Source organism: Pseudomyrmex gracilis, unplaced genomic scaffold (assembly GCF_002006095.1).
Source record: "Pseudomyrmex gracilis isolate BER0280 unplaced genomic scaffold, ASM200609v1 scaffold_5, whole genome shotgun sequence".
NCBI lineage: Eukaryota > Metazoa > Arthropoda > Insecta > Hymenoptera > Formicidae > Pseudomyrmex > Pseudomyrmex gracilis.
The window spans coordinates 136,468-160,688 of record NW_018020589.1 but is presented as its reverse complement, the minus strand read 5'-3'; the positions used below and the strand labels follow the sequence as shown (position 1 = coordinate 160,688).

The following is a 24,221-nucleotide window of genomic DNA, read 5'->3' as shown; positions in this document are numbered from 1 at the left end:
CCGGCGATGGTAGTAGCGGCGATGATGATGGTAGTGGTGACCGTGCGGTAGTATCGCCGTGTTGTGTGTGCCTGCTCTGTGTGTTGCTGCTGCTCGTGTATCGTCGTAGCCGTCGTCGTGTCGCCGCTACGCGGTGGGGATAAGGAGACCCCGTGGAATCGCGCGCCAGCCGATTACATTTCTCTGCGTATGTCGCTCGGCAATGACTAACTGCGCGCGGCCGTATGCATTAGCGAGAGAGATATCGCCGTCAACGGTGCCGTTTTCGAGCCTGTTGTCATTGCCGTCGTCGCTTCACTACGTCAGCACCGGTCAGACGGGATTTGCATAGCAAACAGATTGACGCGCTCGTAATAAGTGGATAACGAGAGAAGACAAGTCGCGCCGCGCGCTCTCTTGGTGCGTGTATCGATATATTACAGTGCCCGACCGCCCGCACGGTTCTCTCGTTCTGTGCGTGCATTATCTCTGTGTACGTGTATATATATATATATATATACATATATTATATATGTGTGCGTGTGTGTGGATAAGTGCGTGAATATCGCTTCGCGAGAGAGAGAAAGAGAGGGGAAGACAAGATAGAGGATACGGAGCTTAAAATAGAAGAGATGACTTCGGCTTAAGTACGCGGCGGGAGGACAAGCGAGTGAAGCGAATCGGCAATTCTTCCCCGCGCGTTATATGTTTCTGTGATACGTTCGAATTCTAAGTTCTTCTTCGCGGGTGTGAGAGAAGAAAAAAAAAACAAGCATATATATTTTCATCATCACACCTGGGAACCGCAGTTGTTCGCGGAACGGATTCTTACTTTCAAAAAACCGAAGCATAACGAGGATATATACATTTACGAAATATACACGCGCGCGTGTATCATCTCGCAGTGGAGTGCGCATTCTGTGATAAATCTGCATAGTGGATACTATAGTGGCGGAGAGAAAGAAAGAGAGAGAGAGAGAGAGAGAGAGTGAGTGATTGTGTGTCTTTTCCGCGACTGTTCTTTCTGTTTTCTTTTTTTGTTTTTTTTTCCTACGGCCGTATCTGTCGGAAAAGGAGAAGGGTTCGTCGATCCTCGGAGGCAGGCAGAGTGATCGCGGCGGCGAGCAGGCGAGAGACGAGCGCTCGTCGGAGAGGAGGCGTCGTCTCGCTCTCTGTCCCACGCGATGGATCGTGACTCGCGTTCGTATTCCTGCGGAGGCTGCGAGAGGACCGCTGCCGAGGGCCGAGCTATGCCGATGGAGTAACAAGTGAGCGGCGAAGCGGCGTTGCCATGACGACAGGTGAACCATGAGTCTCCCCGCGGTTCCCCGCTTTACCCTCTCACTACCGACCCCACCCCCTTCCCGCTTGCCTCTACACTCCGCGCGCGCGGCGTGTTTGTCCCTCTTTTCCTCTCTCTGACCCCGTATACTCGCGAGATATGATGCGACAACAGTGCTTCTGTCTCTCTCTCTCTCTCTCTTTCATTCTCTCTCTTTCTTTCTCTCTTTCCTCCTCTCTTTCCTTCTCTCCTCTCTCTCCCTCATTCTCCCGCTCGTTCTCTGGCTTCTTCTTTCTCTCTTGTTCATTCGCGCATTGTGACCGCGCGCTCTCCGATCCGCGTCCTCCTCTCCCGGTTTACCACTCCGGACTCCTTTCTTTCTCCCTCTCAACGGACGCCACTTCGTTCTCCTTTTTCGGTCGTTCCCTTCCTCTTCCCTGCGATCTCATCGCCTCGATACCAACATGTTTTCGTGATACTCGGAAAGTCGAGTGCAGTCGCAGGCGAGAGAAAGACGATGAGATTGGAGATGCTTCTTCCCCGACCAGTTCCGTATATTGTGAACGGCGTTACGATCGCGTTGTAAAAATTTACGAGAGATACCGCGATCGTTACGTCGAAGTTTCCCCGTGTCGGGCGTTAGGCTATTCTCTCTCTATCCTCGTCTCTTATCGCAAATCAGACCACGTGTGTGGGGGCGCATCGCGAACGCGATAGTAATTTCGACCTTCCGACTATACGCGCATTGCACGCGATATAAGACGTCTTTACTCGAGAAACGTTTTTGCCCCAGACTACTCGGTGGTATTCAATATTCGGAGTGAGAGAGACAGAGATAATCGACGGCAATCATTTGGCATTATCACCGTTGACTAAACGTTTTCATCCTTGAAAGTGTGCAATGCAGTCTTGACTAATCTCTTAACAAACCCGCACTCGTGTTTTATTTTTAACTCGCTAAACGATATTTACGAGAAACAGCTTTGTTTACAAAAAAAAAAAATGCGAGTTCTGTGAAAAATAAAGTCTCTGATCTCTTATCGCAAGTAGAATCGTAAAAATAGGAACAAATATTGTGTGTGTTACGTGTAATCTTTATAATTTTTTTTTTGCAGTTTTTTTTTCTTTTGATAAAGTCGATCAAATATTACTGAATGAAAATTTCATCATCATCCGTTAGATTGTAAAGAATCGGCACGCAAATTACAAATAACCCGCGATTAAACATTTTGCCGTTATAATTAATCGCGGACTTCTCTGATATCTGACGCTGGTCGGTTACCTCTGGTCAAACGAGTACGTGTGAACTTTGAAAAATAAACACGACAAGTTGCAGAGCGAGTATTTATCCAAAACGCATTCGAAAACAGTCACGCGACGTAGAAGAATAAAATCGGATGCGAAAAAATCATTTTTGGAATGCACACGCAAGGGGGCAAACAAATGAGCCGTTTCTTCCCGTCTGTTCGGTCTGAACAATCTTCCTTCTCTTTGTAAGGAATTTCCTCGAAATCTTTTGACATATTAGTAACCATTTAAACGTACGATTCGAAAACCTTTGTGGAGTATTTAAAAATTTAAAAGCAAAATAAAACCAGTGTGATTTTTATCACGCAGTTTACAAAACATTCGATTGTTACAAAGAAGAAGTTTGTAGATATTAAAAATTTAATTAAACAAGTTCTTCCCCTAAGAATGTTGTTTCATTCATTTCAAAAATGTAATATTAATATTTGTTATTCTCAAAAAAACTGTCTCAAAAGATAATATTTTTATCGATGACACGCCGTAAAATCTAGTATGTAAATAAGCGAATATCCAAAGAAAGTTATCGATACTTTCTAGCAGCGAGGTGCGTTCGATGGCCGGTTTTGTTGGTACGATCACTCGTATTCTCGCACGCACGTACGCACGCACGCACGCACGTACGTCCGCGTCGAACGACGATGCCGGTTTAGCATGCTTAGCGCGTAGGCCACGCGATATTCCAAGTACGCTGGGCTATTTTCACGCTACGCCAAGAAGAAGACACACGGGAGAAGAACGAGCGAGCACAAGCCGGTGTGACACGGTGACGGACGAAGCGACCGCCAAGCCGTATAAAGCCGGAATCGGCCGCGAGTGGGATCGTCGGAATTTCTCTCGATTTGTCGCCTATTCGTGGAAGGGATTCTCGACCGGAGAATCGCAAGCTCGATTCACAGAGTGCAATGCTCGCAAATATTTTCTAAAAGAATGGCACTTTGCGCGAAATTCACTCGAGTTGACGCAACTCGTTCGGGACTCTTGAGCGCACTAAAACTTGAAGGAGATGCTCTCGCGTCGTTCTTTAAATTTTAACAATTGTTTTAGCATTTGTTGACGAGTTATTGTTGAACTCCCGCTCGAATAACGCGGTTCGCAATATATCAAGACAAAACTACATGCGAGCTCAACAGATTTGTAAAAAAGATACTTTTTTTTTTTTTTTTTTTTTTTGTAAGTAATTCAATGACAAGACTATGTATATATAGATATATGCATGTACGCGGTTATAAAGTGAAGGAAAATAAGATGTGACTCGAGGACAAGTATAGCAGAGCTCTCCCAACAACGCTTGTTGTTAGCGTTTCTTTGAAACAAGTATAAACACACGCGCGATGAACTTGACGGCTGTTTTGTGTGTAAACAATAGCACGCGCGGATGATCGTGGAAGTCCGTGAACAAGTTAAAGAAACGAAGAATGAAGGAGGATTTATTATTCCGTAAACATCTCTCTGTTACTGCTTCGAACGTTTTCGAACGTGTATAACAAGTGTTATTTTTCTAAATTGCTATCAATCTACGGAGATCTTTCTATTGAGGAAACACGCGATGGGATTTACATTTGCGTGTACAAAAAAAAAAAGGTGCGGTATTTCTATATTTTCGTTCGTAAAATGATTTTAAACAATTAAGAAATTTTATATATTCGCGTGTAATTTGCAATGACGTGTATGAAAGTGTAATTTACATAAATTTATTTACATAAATAATTGCCAAGAATATCTTTTACGCAACAGGACGATATTAATGGTTTGTTTTTGTGCGAAGACATTCTTTTTGTAGATTGCTTTTAGCGAGCGCGCGAATGAGAGAGATTCTCTCTCGTTAACCGGAATTTATATTTTTTTTATGCGCGAATATGGAGACGTCAGACGATCGTTCGTCAGCCGGCAGGAATCCTCGCTGATTGCTCTCGCGTGGAATTCTCCCTCTTCCTCCCCCCTCCCCTCACCCCACCCATTGCTCGCTACGGACGATCTGTCAAAGGTATTCGATCTCCCGCGCTATATCGAGCGCGTGCGCGTTATGCGGAAGAGATGACATAAGCATCGACGATTGACACCTTTCGCGGAATTACTTTTTCGCAATCGCGTCTCGATCTGTTTGCTTAGCTTTTTGCTAAACGCGGTATTACGTGAATCGGAGAAAACTGCGATGCGATTAACGCACATACGAGGTAAAAAGATGTTACGTAAAATAACGCAAAGTGTTTTATTATCAAATATTTGCTCCGAGTTCTCGGGGTTGCACTCGGAGAGGTTTTTTTTTTTTAATATTGGATTCATACATAAAAAAACCGCATTTTTGCTATTTTTTAGTTTACAGTTTAAGAGCGAGTTAATATTTTATTTTTAACATTTCCGTTTTTTCTTCAACGTTTGGTTCGTCCCGCGATGTATATAACGAAATTTCGATATCAGTTGTGAATGATGTTAGAATTTCCCGAAATAAAAAGTTAGACGAGATGTATATGTCAAATGGAAAAACCGTGTCCCAGCGCGGGGTTAAAATATGACCGCAAAAGGCAGAGGCGCGAAATACAATGGAATTTACTTTACTCACTATCTAAATTTACTTTAACTGCCCGTGCAACCCCCCGTCGTAAATCCGGCGAACTTCATTACGCTTTGCCCGGCGATACTATAAACCTGTTACGGTCTTGTAATAAGCTTAAAAGGATTGTACGACACTCATCGTTCTTGCCAGATGTATCTTCTTTGGGTTCTTCATCCCGACAATGTGATCTTTCGAACTTGATATCTCTCTTTCTCTCTCTCTCTCCCTTTTTTTTTTTATCATACAACGCGATAGAGTGTGGCTAATAACTAAAATTATCTACGCAAACACACAAAAACTATCTCATAAATCACATTTTTCCAACAGATATAGATTGTATTCTATTGAAAAAAAATCGTGATTTAATCGTGATTTAATTATTTCGATTTTAAAACTGTACAAATAAAAGCTCACGTAATTCGTAGACACAAAACTTGTCATTATCTCAATAATGTGTTGTTGTATATTATTAAAAACCGCCTGATAGCAAAAACAAATTTATATTTAATTTAATTTATATTTATATTTAATTTTACATCATATAAGTAAGTTCTGATATTTGAACGCGCGGCGAATCGTCAACCGACTATACGGTCGGGAGATACAGTTATAATATAACGTATCGTGTCATCCATCGATTGTGACGCGATTGCTACTGCGATTGATTCCATCAAAGCTTATCGTATTGTTCACGCTCAACAAGCATCGATAACTGTTTCTCGTTCGATTTGCTCGTTTTCGCGGAAAAAAGGCCGCGATAAACGCGAAACGCACCATTTTACACACACTTGTGGAAAGAATTGCGGAAGTGTCGCTTTATTTGCTCGACAAATGTATTTCTCCCCTTAATTCCGAAGCGTGTTCGCAACATGTCGAACGTTATTCTTGGTATTATACGTGATATGATTGATTAACGATCTTTGATGAATCTGCGATTCATAGAACTGTGCGTCGCGGTGTGTGATTTGCGATGAAATACGAGGAATTCGTTGTTGGATTTGTACTTTGCGTCATAAGCGCAACACATCAAGATAATATCGCTGATAACGGCACGCTTGTCAATGATAGAATCTAATTAAACGAATCGGAAGATAAATATGGAGTTTACATTGTTTACACGCCTGATACAGCAATATTCCGAATGACTCAATCGCGTGGTCGCGAGATATTGATTAATCTGGAAAATCGCGCGAACGCGCACATGTATATTTTACGCCATTCCTCAATGTTAAATTATCGGACTTCTTATCGACTCCCCGTGAGATTGAAATAAAAATCAAGATAGCGCGCGCAGTTTAAATGATGTAATGTGACAGACAGATAGATTAAAATCTTGCTCGGGCCTATTTACTTTCACTCGGCCGAGAAACTTACGGAGTCTCATACGGGGAGATTTGAGTAAATATACATTTATCGCATATCTATATATAGAAACTAAAAACACGTTTCACATAATATATCGGGCATTTAATCCGTCAAGAAATTTATAAATTGAGTCAGAAGAGAAAAAAAAGTCTAAAAACGATGCGCACTAAAGAGAAAAGAAAAAACAGTGGCGTCATTACAATCTTGGAGAGATAGAGAGGGAGGGAGGGAGGGAGTGTTGCGTACACATGTGTGCATACGTGTGTGAGAGTGAGTGAGTCTCCTTTCTTCGGAAAGCACCGGGAGGGGATTCCGTGGATACACGGCCGTGAACGTCCTAGGGCACGTAGACGCACGACGGGGTGCGTGACCCAATCACCCGTTCACCGGCGGCGAGAGCGACGTAGATTCGTGTCGAGTCTCGGCCGGCGCGCGGTGGGGGACTGTTCGTGTTGGGCGGAATCCCCGAGCGACGCGGGTCGCGCGAGCGATCGGAGCCGAGAGAGAACGAAGCACGCGGCTGTGTGCGTCAGTTGTGGCCGCGCGAAGGCCGACGGCGGAGGAAAGAGGTTGGGTTCCGTCAGACGCAAGCAGGCTGACTGGTGTGTGCACGAGGGCGAAGAGGCGGGGGGGAGAGGGGCGACGAAGGGAAACGCCGCTTCTTCGTCAGACGCGCGCGGCTTCGGGTCGCGCGTGACTCACTTGTGCGTCGCGGGAATCTCCCACTTCCTCGCCGGTGGCAGCACCGTACGACAACGTTCTCGTGGCCGCTGTCGCGCGCGTGTGTACGACCAAGTACAGTCTGTGCGGACAGACGGGACGAAGGGAACGACGGCCGGCGTACGGTCGAAGAGTTCATCCGGTGCAGCGACGCGCGCTCCGCTTGGCTTGCGCCGCTGCAGACCCGCTACGCGATGCACCAGTGTTTCCCAACCTCGCTTCCGTGACGACACACTTCTGTGATGTAATCCAATTTTCCAAGGATAATAACACAATGAGAGAATGATTGTTAATGAAATCAAGTTGAAAACAAAATACAGCTAATGACAGTTTTGATTATTAGAATTTTTTAATTTATTATAATTAGGATGCGCTGATTACATCATTATGTAACAATATTTTTAGCAATTTTTTTTTTTTTTTTTACATAAAATTTCAACAAGGGAATAAATTGATCACTTTACGCGCAAGAAACGTTGCGCCACGCGGCATTGATTCGATTTACTGCAAAATATTACAACGAGCGAGCGCTAATTAACCGGGCGCGTTCGTGTATCTCGCGATATATATGAACAATAAATGTGACAGTAAATATGCCGTCCGCGTACATTAAAATACTATTAGCGAGCAATTAAAATTACCAATGTTGTACAGACAAATACGATATTGTCTACATTACGGAAAACTATATATTGCCATTATTGATTTTCTCATCAGTTAAATCAAACCCCATCCGTTCGGTGAGGAAGAGAATTGCACGCAAGGTTAAACAAAATTTATATATTGAACGATCGGATAATTGATTCCGATAAATTACCGAAATGTTCTGATCGGATGCTTGTTTTTTTTTTTCGTGTTATTATTGAACGACTTGGAACTTGTTGCGTTAAAAATAAACATTTAAATAAAAGTTGAAACATCGCTTTGTAAGATTACTTCGCTTCGGTAACGAAGATGTTTGAGAAATCGACGATCTCACCGGCGAAAGTCGCAGAAATGCCGAGCCGGTTTCCGCAATCGCATTCAATAACGTTTCGACGCCACTGATTCACACATACATATATATATATATATATATGACGGAATGCCGAGCATTCGCTGACTTCAATATACAGGTGCGGGGAGCGATCGACGTCGTTTGTTGTATAATAACACACTGAGAATGGCGTAACACCATTCAAACCTGATTTCCCGTTTATCAATTGAGTCAGATAAGAACGAGCTGCGGTCTCTTCTTGTGTTTCGCACCGCAATTAATTGAGATTACGAAAATCGCATTGTACTTTCCCGCCAAGTTACGGGTCTATATACTTACGATTGATCGATCGATTGATTTACGCGCAAGAAACATTAATTTTATTTGTTTCAAATTTTTAATCTCGAAAGAGAGAGAGCAAGACAGAACGAATTAAAAGAAAGAAATAATAATAAAAGCGGAACAAAATATATATAAAACTTCGTGCACTCTTGTTTATAACGATTTTAATTTAACTTGAAATCTATTACCGCTCTCTCTATTAAAATGAATTGTAAAAGGTCCAATTATTTTTACATGCTGACGGAAACAATGATCTTTCAAAAACAGTAAACACAACAAAGTAACAAATTGGCGACTTTTAATTTTTATCGCGAAATTATATCGCACAAGATATATATGTATATATATATATTGAAACAAAAGAGAATTGAAACCCACAATTTAAAAAAAAAAAATCTCAAATGATAAAATCGATGTTACTGAGACGTGCTCAGACGTAAGTGTGAAAATTGAGACGTGACAAGATTATGTCGCGGTTAGTTGAACGAGCGTTTAACGCGTCTGACGCGTCCGGCATAAAACGATTAACGAATTGTTAGGACTATATAGCCGCACACGGGCGGCGCGGCCGTGATGTACGTTGATACAACGTACGACGGCAGACTGAACGAACTATTCATAGGTTGCAATTGGTCGTTTGTACGAATTTACGCTTCGTCTCTTCGGTCTCTCGCTCAAGCTTTTAAGCCTAAATATACAACACATCTGCATAACTTATTTCGTTATTAAAACAATAAAATATTGCCAAACGAAAATTTATAGAATATTAACTTCTCTTCAATTAACGCTTGCGTAAATCGATAAGAAACTACTTGTGTGTATCTTAAGACCGGCGTGTGTATAGAACTGCAATTTGATGATTCACAAGAGAGATACAATAATCAAGCGTGAACCGTGCATAAATTTTGCCTTGTACTCGCTTTTGGCTAAATATGGCGAGATACACAGAGCGAGTGTGTTATCTTCGTGCGCGTACGCTTGGTAGTGATGCATTGTCCAGGGAGGAGACCGAGGTCAGGGAGCGAGAGCTATCGAGATATAGAGGGCAAACAATAATAACACCAATATATCAATAAAATAGCCCAGGGATTCGACCGGCTCTCTCGTAGCTCGGGCTCTCTCCGGCGCGTCGGTTTTTTTTTTTTTTTTTTTTTTTTTCGAACCGGCGAAAACGGGCAATGTGGGCGAAATCGCTAAACTCATCGGCCGAAAATAAAACTTTACGTCCCGAGAATCCACAAGTAACTTTTTACGTGCACAACAGCACGCAAGGATTTTTGAACCGTAATTTTTCACCTCGATCAATCCGAAGTGAGGTGGCAGGTTTATTTCACGCTGATCTTTGTATCGTAGAATTTTAATTTTTGAAATTTTATCGACACACGTGTACGCACGACTTCGCGCTTGCTTGCAAGTATTACATTTGTCGAAACAAGATTAAAGCGCGAATTTGCCACAAAAAAAAAAAAACAAAAAAAAACAGTGTACGGAGGCGAAAATGATTCTTCTTTTAAAAGGTAAAACGGCGTTGAGATTTTCCTCGAGTTATTTCTCACAGTGGACGTAAATTGAAAGTAACTCTAGATGAAAAATATCAAATGTCGAATAAGCGCGGGATAAGGTCACGTCAAAGTTGATTTTTCTTTTAACGTCAAAATAAAATTAAAATTCGACGAGTCCGTCAATTGAAATACCAAAAAAAGACCGCACATATATATATATATAGATAAGTCTTTTAAATAAGGTTCTATTTTTTATGTAAGATTTTTTCCCGTATTTATTAAAGTAAAATAAAGAAAGGTAAAATATTACACACGCGAGAAAATGTTTTTTGTGTACAAAAAAAGGAATGGTCTCTAGCCGGTGTTTTTCTATGTTTCGTTTCTATGTTTGTGATCTCTCATGAAGTTAAATACGTCCGATGTGCGCGGGGGTGGTTATTCAAGCGCGTTATTCGGAGAAATATCCGCGGCGTATTTTATTTATACGGCCAAGTGTAGCTCGCCGAAATCTGCATCTGCGTTTGCTCGAAACGCAAACAAAACGTATCATGACCCATTTTCATCGGACTCCGCGCGCACGGGCGCACATATACGAGCTTACCGTATTTTATTGCGTGGCCATACACTTGTTTTGTGTGAAGTATATTCGCTACAAGGCGATTCTCTCGTGAACATGGCGCGCATAATGCACGAATAACTTCGATAACAAGCTGCAATTTCAGACAAATATTTGAGAAGCCGTTAATTGAATAAACCGAAACTCGAGTGGGTAAACCACCGTCGATGTGATAATTCCCTTCCCCTTATGTCAGTCCGTTTATCAGCCTCGATTCACCGACGCGCGTAACGATACAACAAATCGAAAAATCAGAGAAAAATACTCTCTGTAAATGCTAATAAGTATATTTATCATTTAGTTGAATTATATTCAATAAAAATAAGAATCTTTTATAAAACTGCAAGTTTGTGTCAAAAGCTATATATTCCTCGTCATTTAATTGATCAAAATTTCCAAAATAAATCTCGTTGAAAATAATATTCGTTGACTATAAGCGTTCTTCTGCTTCGCAGCTTTACGCATTTTTGAAAAAAACTTCAACTTTCAATCGCCAAGTTGCAAATTATAATGCAGTTGCGCGAGGAGTATGAGTCACACAATCTACTTCGAACATTCTCACAATGTTCTCTCACTAAAACAGCGATGCACACACCTACAGACACACCTATTGTACCTGTCTCTCTAAAGTCACACTGGTAGATATATCGTGCCACGTATTGTTATAACAAGGCATCTTATGTAAATTTGCGATCGCGCGCAAAAGCCACGCGAGTTGATGTCGATGACTCAGTTTCCTCGCGCATGAACTTCTGGGTCGGCTGTAACTCATAAAACATCCTGCGATAATACGGCGTAGATACCGCGTCGCAGTATAGCACACGCAGATATAGAGGCATAGAACTGCGAGCGGAACAAGAATGGACTGGACGGCAAGACGAGCGCGCGAGCCATTGTCGTTTCATTCATTCCCGCCGGATTCGCCGCCGCTGTGTCGCTGGCCGGAGGAGAGAGAGAGAGAGAGAACACCTTAATGTGAAACTCTCGCGCGTATCTTGCGCGTGCGTTTGCGTCACGCGTATCCTCCCACAACGTGTCGTCTATAAAAGGAGCTTTTTTCATCCGCGGATCGGTCAATTTGTACTCGGCATGCGCGCCGTAATTTTTAACAGCTGCAATTAACGCGATCGCGATTAAACGAGCGATTTCTTTCTTCTCGCAAAATCGCATAAATTGTCGTGCGTCAGGCGTACTCTAAAATCGAAAGCTTCGCGGAAACGGTAGTTTCCCGACGTTCCTCTTCAGAGAAAACCGCTGCCAAATGAACCGTCGACGTAAGTCTGGTCGTTTGGACTTTCCGCGAAGAATGTCTCCGTCGACGAATCAGGTTGGCTTGTGTTCTGCCAACTCCTCTCTCTTTCTTTTTGTCTCTTTCTCTGCTTCGTTCTCACTCTCTTTCTCTTTATTTCTCTCTCCCCTGTGTTTGCGGGTATAAATAGCGCGATCCAAAATTATCAGAGCACTTCGGCGAACGGTACCGCGAAAGTGATGTCCAAGAAAAGGCCAGCGATTTCTGCTAGCTATAAAAATATACGTAGAAAACGACGTGAACCTTCAGTCACGGCGATGCTTATTCTTTGCGACACGATAGTGGTGACAAGACGCAGATAAGATAAAAATTGCGATTCCCATACTAATTTCAATAGTAATCATTCAGTTGTGCGAAATGAGTTAAACTCATTTTGTTTTAAATTCAAGTTTAAGTATAAGAACGAATTAAGATACTTAAAATTAAGAGCACACGATAAATCTTTACGGTAATAATAAATTTTAATGAAAACAATATTTACAAAATAATATTTACATACGGAATTTGAGCGTAACTGTTTCGGTAATTCCGCATGATTATGCAACTTGCATCTCTCGTGAAACGCGAATGGAGATTTTGATCTCAAAAGATCTTCATGCAACTGCGGCGCGTGCCGATAACATCAGATTAATCAACTGTATCAAGTTCGACTTGTAACGGAGGCGTCAGCTGTGGTCGACGTTCTAACTACGCGAACATTATAGTAAAAGAGAGATACAAGAATATACGAAGAACAGTGTAAAATTTTAAACAATTTTACACCCAATAAATTGTCGATCGACTATACAACAATAGTCAAACGGAAAAAAACATCGTTCAGTTTATAAATGAAAACATAATCACGACAGAGAGAGAGAGAGAGAGAGAGAGAGAGAGAGAGAGTTTTGTTTATGCGTAAACGAATTTGAACTTTTAAACTCGTCCTTCTTCCACTTTCGTAACGTTATATTGCCGCGTAATTTTGCAGAGACGACCTGTCGCGCCTTGAATATCAAACACACTGATTATAATTGCGTTTAAACCAATCCCCGCAATCTCTCGAACGTGTTCAAAATATCTCTTTAACGATATTGATGCATATTTATTTGAATATTTAATCAGCATATTAAAATTACATTTTTTGTGACCCGCCGTTCGTTCCTCGTTAATTTTTTTAAATCTAAATAATTAAAAATAAATAATTAAATAATTAAGTAAAAAGAATTAAGGAAATGGCAATAACAAGCTAACGCCAGATGTTCGGGTACAATTCTTTTATAATTCTAAGATTTTAAAAAAAGTTTTAACAAACACTTCGGTCCACTATGGGATCTTCTTCGGTGTTTTAATAAAAACTTACAAAAATAATGATCTATTCAAGATCACATGAAGATGATGAAGAAGATCCCATAGTGGATCGAAACGTTTTTGTTAAAACTTTTTTAAAATCTTAGAATTATAAAAGAATTGTACCCGAACATCTGGTGTTAGCTTGTTATTGCCATTTCCTTAATTTTTTTATTTAAATATTCAACAAGCTGAGAACATATAATTAAATAATTAAAATTTGTTTTTAATTTTCTCGTTGAGAATATCGTAAGAACAATGCGTAGCTTAAAGCGAATTTCTTTAAAATTGGCATGCCGCAAAGATATCTTACGCATATGCGTGTGAATAATTTTCTTAATTAAATTCCTTTTCAAGTTCTTATGTCGTCGCCGCTATTTTCCCCGTACGTGGGTATCACCGGTTTTAACCCATGGCTCGACTATTCTTTGCTGCGGAGAAATATCTATTGACAGATTATTATTAGCGGTTATATTCACGGTCGAGAGTATTTTCCCGCTCGCGAAAGTACCGCAGAATAATTTCAGAGTCACTTTCCTTGTGTGTTAAACGCTATAAATCGCTATAAAGTGAACACACGTGCGTTTCTCGCGTTTGCGTATGCAATTTCGTATATAAATTTGATACTTGTATCTCTCTCTCAACCTTGTACGATCAAGTTAATTAATGCGAAAATAGATGCACTGTCAGTCGAGGGACGATCGGTGAAAATAGAATGCAGCATGCATTGCTGTAAATATATCTGATGTATTGTTATTTTTATACCATATCATTATTTTATATCAAATACTGCTAATCTACTACACTTGATTTACAAGAAATTAAAAATCACATGTATGTGCAATTTTGTGTAACATTATCGTGCAAATAAAAATGGACAAATAAAACTGAACAAATCGAAACACATTTTAATGCAATAACGATGTAACAATGTTCGATGATTTGGCCGTGATTTAACGCAAATCAATTATTTTATGTTCGTCAAGCAATCATTAAACTAATCGATAAAACGTAATGCAAACGCATTTAAACGAGAATTCATATTTTCCTTCTTACACCTACGATACCAAGAGTATCATCTGTGTATTTGTGGAAACGTCACGAGGCAAATGACATCTAGAATTTTTCAATCACCATCGTCTGTAGGTACACAGTATGAACAGTGATCGGCCTTGGAGCGCTTTCCTTATGTACAATCGCCACGTGCAAAATATTCCCGAACGAGTATCGTCACTGTAAATTAGACGCGTCATTAGCGGTCTTACGTAAAGTCGCCTCTCACGTAATAAAAAAAAACATCGCTTCTGTAAATCCGTTACGTCGGGACTTTTTTACGCATTTGCTTTCCATCGTCAACATTCACATTTATATCGACAATCGGCGATTAATATTGAATTAATTGGCGTCCGTTTCGTGGAATCGTCTCGGCGATTCGCGCGGAGTAAGGAGAATCCTTCGTGAATCACCTTCGTTTCCCCTCCGTTGTCGTTGTCGTCGTCGTCGTCGTCGTCGTTCGTTTGTTCGTACGACGACGTCCGTTTCTCGCGTCTGAGTCACCTGAGAGACCACCACCCGGGGACCACTGTCGCACGTGATCTTTCGCATTCTCTTCTTCACTTCGCTTCTTTTTTCCCGACAATCGGCAGTGATTAAACGTACCTGGTGCCGCGCTGTTCGCAGAGACCCACACCGTGGCGATGACAGACCCACAGCTGACCAACAATAACAACAACAACAATAACAACAATAACGATGGCGAACCAAAATATTTGCACAAGAAGTTTAAAAAGATGGCGACGACCGAGGTCACGTCGAAGGTCGTCGAGCCCAAGAAGGAGGCCACGGCGAACAACGTCGTCCCTATCGAGACACCCAAGAGAAAGGACGCTGAGAAGGACAGCAAGGAGCCTTCAAAAGAGCCTGGCAGCAAGCTCGAGACTTCTCCGGAACCCGTGGCAACCGAGCCCACCGTCGAGTCCAGGAAGGCCGCTAATATTTGTCCGTACTGCAAGCTGGTCTGCGCGAAACCGAGCGTACTTCAGAAGCACATCAGGGCGCACACAAACGAGCGACCTTATCCGTGCTTACCGTGCGGTTTTGCCTTCAAAACTAAGTCAAACTTGTACAAGCATCGCAGATCACGCTCTCACGCACATAAGATGGAGAAAGGCGACAAGGTAATCTATATATTATCAATTATTCCATTAATTATTAAAAATAAAAAGTATAGAAACATTTAGTGTGTTATACAAATTATCCTAATTTTATAAAAGATAATAATGTTATCTAATATTGAATAATAATGCAAAGGAAAAGTTTGTGATTTTCAAGTCTTAAAGTTTGCAAGTTTTTATATTTATAATTTTGGAGTGTGACATATAGACTGTTAAAGAAAAATAAATAAGATGTGTGTTACATAAAAATTTCATACCATTGTTTTGACCTTGACATCTAATTAACACACGGCAATTTAACGCTCTTTTTTGCAGGTATCGGAAGATTCCGACATAAGTCTATCGGACAGTGCTAGCAATGGCACTGGTACACCACCGCCGCCTCCCGCGTCGACGCCCACGACGACGACAACGACGGTATCAACCGCTGCATTGAAGACCGTGAAGACTGGTAAGATCTACAAACCGAAGTTCCAAGCTCGAACGGCTCTGCAGTGTCTGAACGACACCGAATCGTCTTCCTTATCTCCGAGTTCTTCCAGTAGTTCTTCTTCTTCCTCCTCCTCTTCTCCCTCCACTACTACGTCTGCTTCCAATTCCGTCAAACCAAACGCGGAACAGCTGCAGGAACACATCGACAAGATCATCACGGACAATCAGGCGATCGTCGAGGCTGTGGATCCGCGTTTGCACAAACTGATGCAACGTCAGCAGAGTCTGGTGGAGACAAAGCAGTCGATCGAGCATCAACCGTTGAACTTGTCTTCTGTAGAGCAGAGCTGCTCTCCGAGCAGCAGGAAACGTTGCTACAGCGACAGTTGCGCCCAAGAAGCGAAAGAGGATACGCCAACTTCTGAAGGTTCGATCATCAAGGATCTCCTCCTGAAGACTCGCGGTGTTGTAACGAACGGGCCGGAGACTGTGGAGAACTTTCTCTGTCCCAGTTGTAATATTCCTTACACTAGCATCGACAACTTGGAGACACATCGTAGATACTATTGTAAGGGCGTCGGCAGCCCTCGAAAAGGAACCGACTATCAGACTGAGTTGGAAAAACGTGATTCTGACTTCGACTCTAGGTCTTCCGACTATTACAGCACCTTGCAGCCATTACCCTCGCCGGGTCCTCTGCTAGGCAACACTAGACTAGTCGACGCGTACGCGCCGGTCCTCAAGAAACCAAGAACAGATCTCGTTCCCACAAGCTTGAGATCATTGGAAGAGCTCAGCAAGTATCCACGTCCAAACTCGCTACAGATGTTCGGTGGCGAGGTGAGGATACTTGACAATACAGGTGAGACGAAAACGATGAGGATCGAGCCGCGGCAAAACAATTCGCCTACTAACGAGCATCTGAGTAACGGCAAATGCATAACTACGGAAACATCGGTCGTGGTGAGGTCTGGACTACATTCGGGTGGTACAATGGTGCATAAACCGTCGACACCAGCGTCGGCCAGTACATCTAGCTCTTCCATATCCTTACCCAATACGCCTAAGTTGTTGGCGCCCATCATACCGAACATATCAACCCCGAATATAACGCCTAACTGCTATAACCTGTTGGAACCTCCCATTCTCAACCCGCTGCCGAGCATCACTGCCTACAATCCGTTGACACTGCGACAGGCGGGAGTCACTAGTATTCTCCACGGCGGTAAAGTAATACCTTATGTACCTGGTATGCCCGGACCGCACACGCTGACCGGTACAACCATAGACATATCTCCGAGTATAACAGCCGGCGAAGCCAATTACAAGGTAATACCGGGTGTACCGGGTCTGCACATGGTACCTCAGCCGCTAGATCTGGCTAGTCCGGTGAAGGTGCAACCTAGTACGGTGCCCGGCATGCCGGGTCCGTTGTCTGGACATGCTTCCTCCATGCTGGACCAGCCTCTGGACTTGGCTAGTCCGGCGAAGGAGACGGCAAAAATCAGTTTCAAAACTCCGAACAGCGACAGTCTGAAGAGCGGCTTGACCAGTCCTAAAGTTCCTAGTGTCAAGGTCGAGACATCGACGGACAAGTATCGTGCGAGGATGCCGTCGACGCCTACCGGTGGAGAGATCGGCAAGGCAGAGCTTGATCGTCATATCAAGAATAATGTGAAATACAAAAACCTAGAAAGCCCGCGCGAGAGAAGAGAATTTACATATGACAAGAGCCCAAAGTTGGATAGAACGTTTAGTTATCCAAACGGCATGGATCCGACGACTTCTTCTTATAGCAAACTGAGATACTCACCGAAAAACATTTCAGAAAGTAGGAAGAGGCCGTCCAATTGGGGTGTCAGCGAGATAGACGCCGGCAGGGCAGCGCCAGTAGACACGCATGTTGCAATCTCCAAATACGATCTATCTCCTCACGAAAACGGTCGATTGAAGAGTAGCATCGCTTTAGACGAACGTGGATGGGCGAAGAACGCGGACGGATATTCATTTAACGGGGCCAAGGTAAAGGCCGATAACGCGCCGTCAGTGATACTAGTAAATCTAGATTCTTCCAAAACAGAAGTGCCAACAAAAACTTCCGTAGAATTAGTTGTTAAGGACAAACAGCCTGAGGCCAAATCGCCGAAAAATAGCGGCGATATCGCTAAGGAAGCGACTAACTCTAAAAAGTTCTTAAGGCCCACATCGTTGCCACTGAAGCCCGGTACGTTTACAGCAAAAATGCATCACGGGATCACACCAACGGCTAACACGCTCCCTCTCATCAGTCCCGAAACTCCGCGACCTAAGAAGTCGTACGGTCAGTTGTATCTGAACGGGCACGCCTACACATATCTGGGACTTAAGTGTTCCACCAGACTGTTCTATTGCACTTTAAATCGACCGCAGCCGATGTACGTTACGCAGCAACACGGTTTGTCGATGTACTCCAATTGGAAGGTATGTAAGGAGACACCGCCAGACGTGGACATGGCGCACTACGACTCGCGGCACAGGCCTCTCGGTTACACTACCGCGTGGAAAAAGCAAGAAGATATTCTGACACATTCTTCACAAAGACCAACCACCCCTGTCAGTCCGGATAGCGGATTGGAAAATGACATGCAAGAGAAAGCTAAGAGAGTGAAGATATGTGACGGAGGCTTCGAGAGCAATGAAGATTATACGTATGTGCGCGGAAGAGGTGAGGAAAAACATATTATTTTTTGTTTTTACTGTCGTTTTCACCAAATGATTAATATATAAAGACTGGCTTCAAGGATTTAAATCTGTATTGCGGCCTTTCTCTTTCTTTGAATCTCATTGCATGTTTTAGATATTATAATAAATATTTTTAACTATATAAAAAAATATAGAAATCCGCTCGTAATATAGATAATAAAAAAAAGAACAACTTTAAGAACAATATTAATATTAGAATTAAAAAATTTATTTCCAAGAAACTTGATAAATCTTTTGACTTCAACTCTTCTAGTTCAGACAGAAATTTAATTGTTTTACCATTATATTAATAACATTTCTAATATTAGCAACACTCTTTCAGAAAAGCTGAAGTCATTGTAGGTTACACAAATATCTTAATAGATTGAATAAAATTATTAAAGTACACAAAGACCTCTCACTGCACACGACTTTAATACGAATATAATTTATAAAATTGATTATATAAATTGTTGTGTGCATATCTTACGTTAGACAGACTAAAAGACAACACAAAACACGAATTAAAGAACATAAAAACAATATTAATAAGACATCCTCACAATTATCAATAATTTCTAAACATAAGACTTGAATTTAATCATTCTTTTAACTGGGACAATACTTATAGTTTAGACCATGATCTTAATTTTTATAAAAGACTGATATCTGAGACTATACATACATATTAGTAGAACAATCACATGGTCTAAATTTAATAAATGACACTTGATTTGCTTGGCCACTCGTATTTTAATTTACTTGACGAAATCAAATCTTTCAAATTTTGGATTCTAACAAACTTGTTTACTTCGACTTTGTCACAGTAGCGGGGACTTATACGTATAAACCGTTGCCTTTGCTTTGTTCAATGTTTGATTCTTAACTTTCTAAATGTAAACTGTTTTCTTCGTCTGTGTTTATTGTTAATCACCGAGCTCTTCAACTACGTTTGCGTTTTATATACTTTTGCGTTTCGATTCATGTAATATGGCGTAATTACTAATTTTATATTATACACTGAGAGGAGGGCTCAAGTGAGGAGGGCCGAAACGTTTCTATTTAAAATTGAATTCGCAACATTCTTGTTGCCTCTTGATTAATAAATTTTAAGAACTTTTGTATTGCTCGAAACAGATCTTATTAAAGTTGTTCTTTTTTTTATTATTATTTTTAACTGTAGTGTTGCAAACGTAAATCTTTAATTATATCATATTTTACGCAAGGTCGGGGACGATATGTATGCCAAGAATGCGGAATTCGTTGTAAAAAACCATCTATGTTGAAGAAACATATCAGAACCCATACAGACGTTAGACCATACACATGCAAGCATTGTGCATTTAGGTAAGTTTTTGAAAATATATGATAACTCTGTTAGCTTGTCTTCAATTGGTCTTCAATTTATCACAGTTTAAATTATTCATGCGACAGTTTCAAAACGAAGGGCAACCTTACGAAGCATATGAAGTCCAAGGCACACTATAAGAAGTGCGTGGAATTAGGCGTGGTACCAGTTCCCACAACGGTTTGCGATGAAAATATTGACAAGGAAGCTATTGCACGACTAGCCGCGACTGGAGGGGGCAATGTCGAGGAATCTTCGGAAGAAGAAGAGGAGAGTGAAGGTGAGGAAAGTGAAGAGTCTGGCAACGAAGAACAAGAAGCGGCTCAAAGCCTGTTGAGTCTTTCGCAACGTAACACGACCAACACAATACCGGGTCTGCTGCCGTCTGGTAGACCCACGACGTATCCGTACGCGTCGTCGACTTTATCGACTACTACCATAGCGAGCGTCGTGTCTACTGTGGCGAGTACATCGGTCGTGAGCAGTCAAAACGTCACTGCGCAAGGAACGGCTCCCGTCCAAAACGAGGTACCACAACGTTATTACTTTCCGTCGACTCGAAATTCGACAGAAGAACCGAGAATCAGCGTGATCCAATCGTCAAAGAAGGACGATGCTGACTTCGAGGTCGAAGAAGTCATCGATGCTTCATCTGAATCACCTCATCAGTTATCTCAACCTATAGATCTCACGTTAAAACAGACAACGCAATTGCTACCCTCGCCGATTCCGCAAAGAGCTAGACCTGCAGATATTCTGACTCCTGTTTCGGAACCGGTCCTGTTGCAAACGATAGTTCAGACGATGGAACGATTGCCTATACAAGGTAGAGAATGGAAGCCGGACGCGGAAGGTCACATGTTGCAAGCGTATCTCACGGAGAGACACGTAATGGACAGCAAAATCAAACAGCAGTATCGTGTAGGAAATACTAAAATGGACAACAAGCAGGTACAAGAAAGAGAGACTTATCCGCGGCATCAGGATCTTGGTAGATCTAGACACGTAGATTGCAACGGCGTCCCAACAGTGACGTACACCGATCCTAGTAAGATGCAGCACACTATTATGGAATCTAGGATTAAACATATGACAAAGCATACAAGTGACGACATCAAAATGGAGATCAGAGAGAAGATTTATCAAAACAACATGGCGATGGAAAGACGAGCGTTCGACTATGAAAATATTCACAAAGATAAAGAGCAATCCAATCATCTGGTTTCTAATCGTGAAAATTTTGAGCAACACAATTTAACTAACGATCTTGCTGGTATAAGATCGAATATCGAATACAATTTGCCAGTAACTAAGAACAACAGTTCCGTAGAGAGATCGGTTTATTCTGGTGACGCATCTCATCGCAATACACCGGTGATCGAGCGACATTCACCAAAATCCTTGAATATGGACGTTAATCGACCGCCGTTGATGCACGTGAACAACGACATTGACAGAAATCCCATGTTCGCGATGAAGATGATGAGTGAAATAGAAAGACCCAGAGAATGCCACCCTGTTACCCAAGAAATGAGATCCGCGAATCACGAATTAAGAGCCGTAAATAGCGACATGCGAATACAGAATCATAGTCCGCGAAATCTCGATTTGAGACCGCCCAGTAGGGAGATTAGAACGCCCGGTCAGGAATACAAAACGCCAAATCAGGATTTGAGACTACCGAGTCAGCAGGAGTACAAGATGGAGTACAAAATGCGCGGACAGGAAATGAGACCACCTAGCCGTGAATATCTGGCGGCATACAACGCTCACGATATGCAAGTTATTCAGGAGCTTATGCCGTCGACAAATATGGAAATGCGACAAACAAATTCAGATAATAGACCGCCAAGCAGTGACATAAGAGTTCTCTCGGAATACAGAACGCAATCTTCAGATCATCGTGCAAACTACGAGGTAATACAACCATCCATGCACGAATCTGGCAAACCGCAAAACGTCGATGCGAGAAATACTCAAGAGATACGAATTGTCTACTACGATACGAAACACAATGCGGAGAAACAAAATATACCGGACAGTATAAAACACACGGTAGCTAGAAAAATAGTTGTCGGGCCGGATTTTCGATCGCCTTCGCCGAATATGGGAAACCCGAAGCCGCAAGCAGAATTTTTACAACCGTCGAGCGGACCGCCGCCTAACTACGTTAGGTGAGCAGTGTTCTTAATTTAAAAAAGTTTTGCATAAACGTCTATACATATATGTTAATATAAACTTGTTTTTTATTTTTTTATTTTTTTTGAATTATAGTAGAAAACTCCATTTATCTCAAAACGCCGCTTGGTATCTAACTAATGTCTAGTCATCAAATTAGAAACCTTGAATGTATTTACATATTGTATTTACATATTCTCTAAAGTTAAAAGAATTTGGCGCTACGCAAATTTATATATAGTCGGACTGACGCTTGACAGCAGTTTTGATAATAAGAGCTCAGTAAATCTTTCCGATAATTAATGTTATTCTCAAAAATTTGTTTCAATAAATGGAGTTCTACCGAATATTTATTTCTTCATAAATATCAACATTCTTTTTTATCTCGTCTTTCTCTCTCTTATATATTTACTTATTTATTTTTTTTGTATTTGAAAATAATTTCGGTCGTATATATATATATATATATATACAAGTGCTCAAGACCATTGAATCTGATTACAGTATTACAGAAGATGGGAGAAGTATATGTGCAATTTGTAACAAGATATTCAACAAGCCTAGTCAGTTACGATTGCATATCAACATTCATTATTTTGAACGGCCGTTCAGATGTGAAAGTTGCGCAGTTTCCTTCCGGACGAAAGGTCACTTAACAAAACACGAGAGATCTGTATCCCATCACAATAAGGTAAATCGACGAGTTGATTTTATTTTCCCAATGCGAAAACACAAACAATGCTACATGTTTGTAAACAACACAAAAGTGCTAAAAACATTATACGCTTAAATTTCTAAAAATAAAAATTTATATTATACCCACAGGTCAGTATGACTTCTACATTTGGTGCGGCGACTACTAGCAATCCCAGGCCATTCAAATGTACGGATTGTAAAGTGGCATTCAGAATACACGGCCATTTGGCCAAGCATCTTCGTAGCAAGATGCACATAATGAAGTTGGAGTGCTTGGGCAAGCTGCCATTTGGAACATACGCGGAGATGGAAAGGTCGGGTGTCAATTTGAACGATATTGACACTACGGACTGTGATAATAGTCTTAATAGTTTGAAGGTTTGTAACAAAGTTGATGCACGCAGTTGTTTTCTACAATTGACGAAGAACATGTAACATAAAAATCGATTTTTGCGTTTTTCTCGACAGATGTTAGCTCAAAGATTGTGCGAGAAGGATCCCGCTAAGGTCGCGCAGTGGGACACGGAAACTCTGCCTGGACCGGTCGTAAGCGGCAGCGAAACCTCATCGGACGAGGGCGAACCTATATCGCAGCACGCATTTCACGCGCAGTACATGAAAGCGACGGACGCGGACGTCTCTCGATCATATCACGTGCCAATCGCTACCGAGGAAACGAAAGCCGTCAACGACGTTCGCCTCCGCAGTCCCCAGTTCGGTCAACAGAGACGCGTTTTCCCTGTTAAAGAGCAGCGACCGATGCCGGCTGTTGTTTCGACGGAAGACACAAGAGCGGAAGACAATTTACAATCATACAAGTGCCAAGTTTGCCATGTATCTATGCGTACTGTAAACGAGTTACAGGTACACTGTTTTGTTGAACATAACATTGAAACAGAGTCTAGTACAAATATTCACGGGGATAGGAGCACGGGTAAATGTAGTAGAGATAAAGAGAATACTCAGAAACCAAGTGCGGAAGAATCCGTGGTTAGGGAGGATCATAAGAGGCAGAAGATGGAAGACACGTAGTGCCAAAACTATGTAGCATGCTAAACAAGTTTCTGAATGGTGTTTGCCATATTACTTAGAGAAATCGCAGATATAATTTATTATTCTATATATAAGATATATATATATATATATATATATATATATATCACACACACAGATAATCTAAAGTTTCGATTATTTCTTAAAAATATACTATCTCGGTAGAGAGATGATACGATAGAATATGACGCGTGTAGCGCTTTGAAAAAAATCTCTTAAAAGTTACACAAATTTATTTTAAATATTTGCAAAGTTAAACGTCGCATGCAAAGCGTGTTTACTTTTTTTGTAGTTATTATTATAACTTTTACTTTTTTTTGTAGTTATTATAACTTTGTTA

General features: G+C 41.5%; 1 protein-coding gene across 1 annotated transcript; it reads left to right on the top strand.

The window, feature by feature from the left end:
* On the top strand, window positions 1-24,221 carry LOC109857257. The gene is made up of 8 exons (XM_020433411.1): window positions 1-1,280; window positions 14,960-15,456; window positions 15,769-18,589; window positions 19,833-19,953; window positions 20,041-22,128; window positions 22,637-22,823; window positions 22,958-23,206; window positions 23,297-24,221. Exons 1-8 carry the CDS (start codon window positions 1,271-1,273, stop codon window positions 23,858-23,860), a joined length of 6,537 nt encoding a protein of 2,178 aa, XP_020289000.1. The 5' UTR covers window positions 1-1,270; the 3' UTR covers window positions 23,861-24,221.